The 9,193-nt window shown below is 53.6% G+C and overlaps 1 protein-coding gene across 1 annotated transcript in view; it reads left to right on the top strand.

Annotated features, from left to right (window-relative positions):
• Positions 1–4,237, top strand: part of HARS1 (histidyl-tRNA synthetase 1) — a 12,372-nt gene extending 8,135 nt beyond the window's left edge. The window contains exons 6-11 of the mRNA XM_029960270.1: positions 17–110; positions 245–372; positions 458–700; positions 1,872–1,988; positions 3,104–3,250; positions 3,948–4,237. Coding sequence (XP_029816130.1) covers positions 17–110; positions 245–372; positions 458–700; positions 1,872–1,988; positions 3,104–3,250; positions 3,948–4,007 — 789 coding nt within the window. The 3' untranslated portion in view covers positions 4,008–4,237. The remainder of the gene's footprint in view (positions 1–16; positions 111–244; positions 373–457; positions 701–1,871; positions 1,989–3,103; positions 3,251–3,947) is intronic.
• The last annotated feature ends 4,956 nt before the right edge of the window (positions 4,238–9,193 follow it).

Raw genomic sequence — 9,193 nt, 5'->3', positions numbered from 1 at the left:
TTCTGTCCCCTCCCAGGTGCCGTGGGAGGAAGTGAGGAGCGAGATGGTGGGAGAGAAGGGGCTCTCTCCCGAGGCTGCGGATCGCATCGGGGAGTACGTCCAGCTCCACGGTGAGCACTGAGGGGCCGAGCCCTTGGGCTTGTTCTGGGGATGGAGGGTGCACAGGGCACACACACGGCTGGCTGGGGCCACTGTGGCTGGTGCTGCTGCCCTGGCACACCTGAGGCAAGTCTGGTTCCTACAGGTGGGCTGGACCTGATCGAGCGGCTCCTGCAGGACCCAAAGCTGTCACAGAACAAGCTGGCCAAGGAGGGGCTGGGGGACATGAAGCTGCTGTTTGAGTACCTGACCCTGTTTGGCATCACAGGGAAGGTGAGGAGGTGCAGGGGCAGGGGGGGGTGCTGCCCGGGTGAGCCCCCCAAGCACCCAGTGACGGGGCCGCCCTCGTGCCCTGCAGATCTCCTTCGACCTGAGCCTGGCCCGGGGCCTGGACTATTACACGGGGGTGATCTTTGAGGCCGTGCTGCTGCAGCAGGAGAACGAGCACGTGGAGGAGCTGGTGGGCGTCGGGAGCGTGGCTGGAGGCGGCCGCTACGACGGGCTGGTGGGGATGTTTGATCCCAAGGGCCGGAAGGTGCCCTGCGTGGGGGTCAGCATTGGCATCGAGCGGATCTTCTCCATCCTGGAGCAGAGGCTGGAGGTAGGTGCCTTTGGTGCTCAGCTAAGCAGTGGTTCACATCTTCCCCCAGCATCCCCAGTCCAGCAGATGCTGAAGTGAATGTTCCTTGCCACAGCCTCCGGAGAAGCGAGCCAGGCCTCTGCTGTGCTCTGCAGCAGGAGCCAGAGCCAGGACGTAACCACCAAATCTCTGGCCTGGCAGATGATCTCTGGGGCTCCCACTGAAGGCAAGATCCTTCTTCCCACAGGCCTCAGATATGGCTTCTCCAGCTGCTGCTGTGGGAAGCACTTAAATCCTCAGCAATGCCAGGTACCCAGGGCAGGTGCCTTGGTGTTCCCCCCTGCATTAGGCATCTGTGACCCCAGGTTCTCCTTGGCAGGACAGCATTGCTCTTCCAAGGAAACAACAGCTTCACACATCTATTTGTCCTGCCTATGGCACTACAGAGATGAGACAGGGATCAGATGTCCCAGGGCAGGAAGCAAAGTGCCTCTGAGGGTTTCCCAGATACCTTTTTCCTCTTTCCCTGTCCTCAGAGTTGCTGTACCAGTGTGTCCTCCATCCCAATCAATGGGTGTAAAATAGGTCTTTGTAAAAAGACCTCCCAAAACACTGCTGCACATTCTCCTCCCCCAGGGGCCTGGTGTTGCTTCTTTCCTGGCAGCCAGACACAACTGGAATTTCTAAATAGAAACTGAATTCCTCCCCCACCACCTCCGGTCCTGGCCAGGTTTGTTCCTCTGCAGGTGACCTTTTAAAGGCTTCTCCCTTCAGCAAGGCAGCAGGAAAATGCCACTTGGAATATCCAACATCTGCCACAGGAGCTGGTGGAGCATCTCAGTTTGCTGCTGTTAATTTAACCCCTAGTTGGCAGCTCAGCTGTAGAGCAGAGTCTCTGTCCACCTTCTGCAGGGCTTGCTGCTCCTGAACTGCTTGGAGCAGATCTCTGGGAGGCCCTTGGATGTAGAGGAACAGGAGGGGGGCTGTCTTAAGCACCCCATCATGGAACAACTGCAGGAAATGAGATTCTGCTCCAGGAAGGGGTCTGTGGAACATCCCTGATTCCGAGTTTGTGCTGTTCATCCTGCTGAGCCTGATCCTCCTCACCTGGGGTGGTGACCCCTCCTGCTCATGGAATCTCAGATCCCTCAGTTATGTCTGTGGCATCTTTTGAGTCTTGTCCCCTCTCTAGGCCTCTGAGGAGAAGATCAGGACAACAGAGACGCAGGTGCTGGTGGCCTCTGCCCAAAAGAAGCTCCTTGAAGAGCGGCTGAAGCTCATCTCCGAGCTGTGGGATGCTGGAATCAAGGTATGACCCACTGATGGCAAAGTCAGGAGCTGCCTGGTCCATTCTCTGTGCCAGGAATGGACCAGATCTGACTTTGCTTTGGGAGGAAGGAGTTAGCAGGGAGCAGTTGGGGGCAGACTGTCTCTTCCCAGTGTCCCAAATCAGGTACTCTCCAGGAAGGGCTGGGCAGCAGGGCTTGGTTAACCCTGTTAAACTGCAGGGCTGCTCTGGGTCTGGTGTCTCAGGACAGATTCCCAATGGGCACACTGCCTTGATGAGGGGAGGGGAAGGGAATGTCTCAGTGCTCTGCAGGGCTCCTGGGCCTGTAGGGACACCCCAGTGGCACGGACTGGAGCCACATCCACATGTCTGTTAACACCCCTCTAAGGGTGGTGATTCCACTGCTGCCCTGGACAGCCTAAGCCAGGGCCTGACCACCCTTTTTGGGGAAGATATTTTCCCAACATCCAACCTAAACCTCCCCTGGCACAACTTGAGGCCATTTCCTCTTGTCCTGTCCCTTGTTCCCTGGGAGCAGAGCCCAACCTCCCCCCAGGTTTCCCCCTCCTGTCAGGGAGTTGCAGAGAGCAAGAAGGTCCCCTCTGAGCCTCCTTTTGTCCAGGCTGAGCCCCCCCAACTCCCTCAGCTGCTCCTGGTGCTCCAGCCCCTTCCCAGCTCCGTTCCCTTCCCTGGACACTCTCCAGCCCCTCCATATCTTGTCGTGAAGGGCCCTGAACTGGACACAGCCCTGGAGGAACCTCAGCAGGGCCAGTACAGGGGGACAGGCACTGCCCTGCTCCTGCTGGCCACACTATTTCTGATACAGGCCAGGATACCCTTGGCCCTCTGGCCCACCTGGGAACACCTGGGCTCACGTTCAGCCACTGTCAGCCAGCACTCCCAGCTTTCCAGCCCCACTGCCACAAACCTATAGTTCTGCAGTGGTGGTTGTGACCCAAAGTGCAGGACCCAGCACTTGGCCTTGTTAAACCTGGTGCCCAACCTTCTCTCTGAACCCATCCTCTTCCCCACCACACAACCACAGGCTCACCAGGCCAGACCAGCAGTGCCTGGCTGAGGGGGTGCAGTGGAACAGCCCAGTTTGATGACAGGGTCGTGCCCTGCTTCTCTCCCAGGCAGAGATGCTGTACAAGAAGAACCCCAAGCTGCTGAACCAGCTGCAGTACTGTGAGGACACGGGCATCCCTCTGGTCGCCATCGTGGGGGAGCAGGAGCTCAAGGATGGAGTCATCAAACTGCGCATTGTGGCAACCAGGGAGGAGGTGAGGCCTGGGGCAGCTTTGCCACGGGGTGATGGGCTATGTGACCCTTCAGCCCGGCTCAGCCCAGCCCTCCTGACCCAGTGGGCTTCCCAGCAGCTTCTGTAACACCCCACATTCCCATTCCTTGCCCTATTGCAGCTTCCTGGAGCTATGGAGAGCTGTTGTCTCCAACTCTGGAGAGTTTTCTGTTCTGGGATCTCCCTGAACTCCCAGCTATTCCTCACCAGGAGCCTGGAGCATGGGGGGGGGAATCAGTGGGCTTTTTGTCCATGACATAGGACCATTGATGAAGGTCCTGGAGGTGCCCTCTTAGAATGAGTGGGATTGAGCAGGACTTGTAACCCTGTAACACTGCAAGGCTGCTCTGTGCCTGTTATCTCAGGACAGATTCCCAAAGCAGGCAGCACTGGAAGCAGTGCATGGTCTCTGACTGGATCACTGGCTTTGGAACCAGTAGGAAAGAGTGAGAAGAGCACTGCCCTCCCAACCACTGGTCAGGAGGGGGTTTACTGGGATTGCAGGCAGGTGGTTCCTGCTCTTACAGGTTCAACTCCTGTGGGTCCTGCAGCCCATTCCATCCCCAGAGAGGGGCTGGTGCCACCCCAGTGTGACCTCCTGAGACACAGGGCCACGACTGTGGTGACACATGAAGCTGCTGGAGTTGTGTTGAAGCAACTTTGTGCTCCCCCCTGTGTAGGTCAACATCCGCAGGGAGAGCCTGGTGGAGGAGATCAGGAGGAGAACGAGCCAGCCTTAGCCCCCTCCGGGACACGTCTGCTCCTCGGTTGGATTCTGGCTGACAGATTTCCTCCTGTAAATGCCTTGGCCAGGCTGTGCAGCAGCGGGTGGGGGGCTCGGGGGGGCTCTGAAAGCTGTATTTATTCTTGTATCATGCCCTCCCTCCCCCGGCGGGAGCAGAGGCTGTGCCGACTCCTGCGCCCTGCCCTGGCCCTCGAGAATGTCGCTGGGAAGATGTGGAGGTGGCTCTGGCAGGCCTAGCGAGCGACCGTGTGGTGGAGCCAGCAGAACGGCGGGTTGGCTGGAGTTCTTGTTCCGTGCGTTGATAACATCCGCGGCGTCTGGCTGCAGGGGTGCCTTCTCTCCAGCAAATGTACGGCGCAGATGAGAATATAAACTCTGTCTGTCCGCGCGTGATACTGTCCTGCTGCGCGCGTGCGGGCGGCGTTTGCCTCAACCTGCTCTGCCTGAGCCGGACTGGTTTAGAAGGTGCACAGGTGTGGTGTTCGCTGCTGCCGCGATGTCCTCGATTCCGGCGCTGCCGCAGGCGGGACAGGTCCGCGGAGCCGGGCGGGAAGCTCAGTGAGTCAGCTCCTGCATCGTCGACGCGTGGGACGGGACCCCGGTGTCTTGGGTGCCCGGGGGTGCCCGACGGCTTCGCTTGCTGACGGCCACACGTGGGCCGGGTTCCCCAAATTCGGGGCAAGGTTTAACCGGCGGGTCATGCTGGACGGAAGCACGGGGCTGTTTCTGAAGAGGGTGGGCGCGGAGTCACAGCCATGCGTGCGGAGGCGGAGCGGGGAGGCCAGCCTGGGATTCGAGCCCCCATCGCCGAGCAGCGGGAAAAACAGCAGGAGGAGCTGCGGGGCATGCAGGCGAGCGAGGCGGCCGTGGGGCGCTTTGCACTTTTCTCTCTTTTACCGGCCGCTCATTTGCATTACGTTGCTTGCACCCATCCATGCTTGCTCGCCTCATCTATCCTTTTCCGTACCCTACTGATGCCTTTCCTATTCTCATTACGTTTCCTTGCTGCCCTACCTCCCTTGCCTTGTGCGGATGGGAGCTCCCGCAAGGGTTTTGGGCACTTTGGATCTGGTGTTTTTATTTTATTCTGTTTTTTTTTTTTTTAATTCTATTACTAGCTTTGTGATGTTTATTTAAATAAAGGTTGTAGGGCTGGGGTTGAAATGCCATCTGTTGGGCCGGGGGGACATAAAAATGGGCACCCTGGGACTGGAGCCAGAGCCAAACCCACATGGAGCTGAAATGGAAATGCTGGGGCTGGAGCTGAAATAAATCCCGTGGGAAAGGGGATGGAACTGTAGCTTGGGGGCTGCAGGAGCTGCCTGGGGGATTCCAGCCCCCCCCAGTGGTACCAGGGGGCTCAAGGCTGACCCTGGGGCTCTGACCCGGCACTAAGGCACCTTTGGGATGGGGGCCCTGGGGCCCAGTGGCTGTTCCCAGCCCCTGGTGCCAGCTGTGGGGGGCGGTGGGCAGGTGGGGTGTGAGACCTGGAGTGGGGGAAAGGTGTGTGTTGCAGGTCAGGTCTCATTTCCCCCGAAGCTGGGGCCCCACTGGGACAGAGTGGCTGGAAAGCTGCCCTGTTGGCAAAGACCCTGGAGGTGCTGGTTGACAGTGGCTGAACATGAGCCCAGGTGGGCCAGAAGGCCAAGGGCACCTGGCTTGTGGCAGCAGGACCAGGGCAGTGACCGTCCCCCTGTGCTCAGCAACACAAAATATGAGGCCATGTAGTGACTTCAGACACTGCCCAGTGGGCTGATTAACTGCAAACACTTGAGGAAGTGTGGGTGATAATCTGTGTTTTAACATCACAGTAAGGCAAACGGAGCTTCCTCTTCATAAACTGCCAAATATAAGCATATCCTGTAGTCTTCAACCTGGAAAATTACCAAAATTCAAAATTAAATAATGTCCTTTTAAAAATACTAATAACACCAGGCACTAATTCTTACCTGGCTTAAATGAAGACAAATGATATCTCTATAGCTGAAGTTTGATGTTGATTCAATATTTCCCCCCAAAATAATTTATACTGGGTACTTAACTTGAGGCTTAAATGTCTCCTTGTGATCCTTTTTAGTACATACCTTAAGTCTTTACTCATCATAATTATGAGGCGGTGGAACTAATTAAAAAGAGAGCAGCACTGCCACAATGGAGGTAATTTAGACTTTAGTTTAAAGCAGTAAAAATTAGAACTCCTTGATGTAATCTTGCATCACTAGCAGGAATCCTGTAAATTACCAAAGGAAAACAGCCCATTTGTGCTGGTGATTCAGTGGTTGAAGAGTTGCAAAGTTCTAATTCCTGCACTAATGATGCAGCTGAAGCTCTTTGGTGACCTGAGGCTGCTGGTTCTGGGAAACTTCAGAACTATCTCCAAGAAATTAGATGGAGACAAGAGCAGCATGTACTATTACTGATACTCGGAATTTTAGCTGTTCATTCAAAAATCATATCAATTATTCGTGCTCCAGAGTGTGTGTGCTTCAAACTGTCAGGGAATTGATTTCCTCCACCCCCAGGCTTTCTGAGATGAGTTAGTAGTGGGTGACAGGAAAATTTAAATTGAGCGTGTGTGAAGTCACTTGAGAAATTGAAACTATGGACACTTCTGCACCCTGTGTTATGAGAGAGGTGTGAAATTATTGGAGCATATTTGATAATTGCTGATAACTGAATCTGGGCTGCACAGTGTGCTCTTGCTTTTTCAATAGCTGGGAGGAAAGTGAGGGGAAAGTGGAATCATCAGGTAATATTTCACTTGATTTTTTTATGAAGGGTTTTCATAAGCTGAAAATTATTGATCAGTCACAACAGAAACCTCCTTCTCTGGTGTGAATAAAGACCTGCATCAGACAAATTACATGGATTTTTTTTTTAAGGAGATTCTGTCCTTTGCTTCAGGAGCAGCACGGAGAGAAACCTTGTGGGTTTATCCCCTGAAAGTCTTCCACATACAAAAAAATCTGGATAGGAGTCAAGTTATCTGTTTTGTTATCTTAGGTAAAACTGAGATGGACCTGCTGAGATCTGAATCTAATTCCAGCTATGGAATGTTTTCATGAGGTGTAATGAGCCTGTTTAATAGTCTTTTGATCTGCATTTTACAGATCTGAGAACCCAGGTAGCAGCCTCAGACTGCTCTGAGGAAGCCATCTGAGTTGGTTTTTTCTCTCTTTTTTTGAGGAAAGTGACAGAAGGTCTGAAAGATACCCCTTATATTGTGAAGAGATTTAGCTAATTATTGCCCTAGGAAGGCAAAATTCAAGCCAAGGAGAAATATTATGGCCCTTCTTCAGGATTTCATTATTCAGGCCAGAAGAAGAGAGTCTTGGTCATCAGCCCAGCATCAAAAATTACACCTGCCACTGCATTTCTCCTTCAAGCACAAATCAAGCGAAACCAAATCCAGATCTCTCACTCTTCAGGGCCAACACCAGACAATTATGAGAGCTGTAGAATTACAAGATGGCTTATGCCTTTCTATGTGGAGTATAAGGAGTATAAGCTTTCTTTATCCTTATCCTTACACTTTCCTCATCCTTATCCTCTTGTGAACCAGTAGGAAGCTGCCCCTCTCTCTCCTTGGCAGCTCTGAACAGGGAGTGCAGCTGCACAGAAGAAATATGATTTAATGAGGGTCTAGGAACAGACTGCAGTGCTGAAACAAGCTGCCAAGGCAGGCAAGAATATCTACCACTGCCTACACACCACCAAAACCTTTCCTCTCCTCTCTGTTTTCCCATGCTTGTCCCTCCTCTGGTCCCTCCCTTTCCCTTTCCTACGTCTCTTCCCCTAAACATCCCATATGACGTTTCATACAGTCCCTGGGTTCTGCTCTGCACCATCCCCACGTTCTCCTCCCTTGCTCTAAGTCTCATATCTCATTGCCCTAAAGCTTTATGGCATTTCCAGGAGAAAGTTGCCTTCAGTACATCACCTTGGTGGGCTTGGATGAGCGGGAAGAGGAGTGGGAAGAATTTCTGTTGAGGGTTGCTGCCTCTTGTCTGATCAGTTTTTGGAAGTGAAATGTGTGTTGAACTAAGGACAAGGAGACATGTTCAGCACAGTGTTACAAGTCACTACGAGCTTGTTCCTGGTAGGGGAGAGATCACTGCTGGGAAATAGGAAAAAAAAGGCAGCATCACTTGGTCTGGGCAAAGCAGGGGTCAAGGTGAGATGTGTGACCCCTGAGACACGTCTGGACACAGGGAGCCGTGAGCCTCCCTTGCTCCTGCCGTGTTGGGATGGGTTGGGTTGGGCAAATAATGTCCCAGGGACACAGTGCTAAAATGGGGTCTTAGAAATCCGACTAACTCTGGACAGATGCAGAAGGAAAATCCTGTAGCCAAAAAAACAGCTGCCAACAGAAGAGACAGATGTTATTCTGGAGAGCTACAAAGCTGGATTATGGAGCTGGTGCCAGTGGATGTGGGCAAGGTTAAAAATGCCTGTAGGAGAGGAGGGTGTCTCACAAAATCAGGGATGGGGTAGCCCCTGGAGTGCATGAATGAGGCCAAGTAAAGAAGCAATGCCTCGCTGGAAGAGAGGGAACAAGCATGGAAAAGTAATTTTACACTTCCCAAACCTGCAAACTCTGTGGATGAATGTGCGTGGAAAGGATCAGGGCAGCTGAGGTGGCCTGGGAGGCTCAAGGACATGGGATGTATGCAGGACTACAAACCTGGCTCTGAAGAAGGAAAGATTAAGAGGCCATGACTGGACAAGCCACATAGAGCAATCCATCTTGGAATATTTCATCAGGCACCTGTAGCTTGGAAGGACTTTGCCCCTGGCAGCCCACGAGGGGCTCTGTGGGGGAATTGAGGTGTACAATGAATGTCTCCAGAGCTTCTGTCCCTGAATGCTGAGCATTATCCAGGATTATCTGCTCAGGGTAGCTTGGAAAAAGTCTCAAACTGGAGATGCAAAGCTCTTGGCCCCTGGTGAGAAGGGGAAGGTGGCCAGCATGGACATTTGGGTGCCTTCAGCGCTGAGTGGTGGAGGCTGGGCACAGGTGGAGGGGAATGGGCACACCTGGGCTTGCAAGGAGGGCAAAAAACGTGGGACAGGTGTGGGTGGAATGAGGGTGATCTGTGGGGTCAGGGAGGGGAATGGAAGAACCCTGAGTGGGTGGAGGGGAATGGGATGAACCCGAGGGCACAAGAGGTTGACTCGGGC

This window comes from Manacus vitellinus, unplaced genomic scaffold (assembly GCF_001715985.3).
Source record: "Manacus vitellinus isolate BGI_N305 unplaced genomic scaffold, ASM171598v3 scaffold_25_pilon, whole genome shotgun sequence".
In the NCBI taxonomy this organism is placed as follows: domain Eukaryota; kingdom Metazoa; phylum Chordata; class Aves; order Passeriformes; family Pipridae; genus Manacus; species Manacus vitellinus.
Note: the sequence above shows the minus strand (reverse complement) of the source record. Positions and strands in the feature narration are given on the sequence as shown.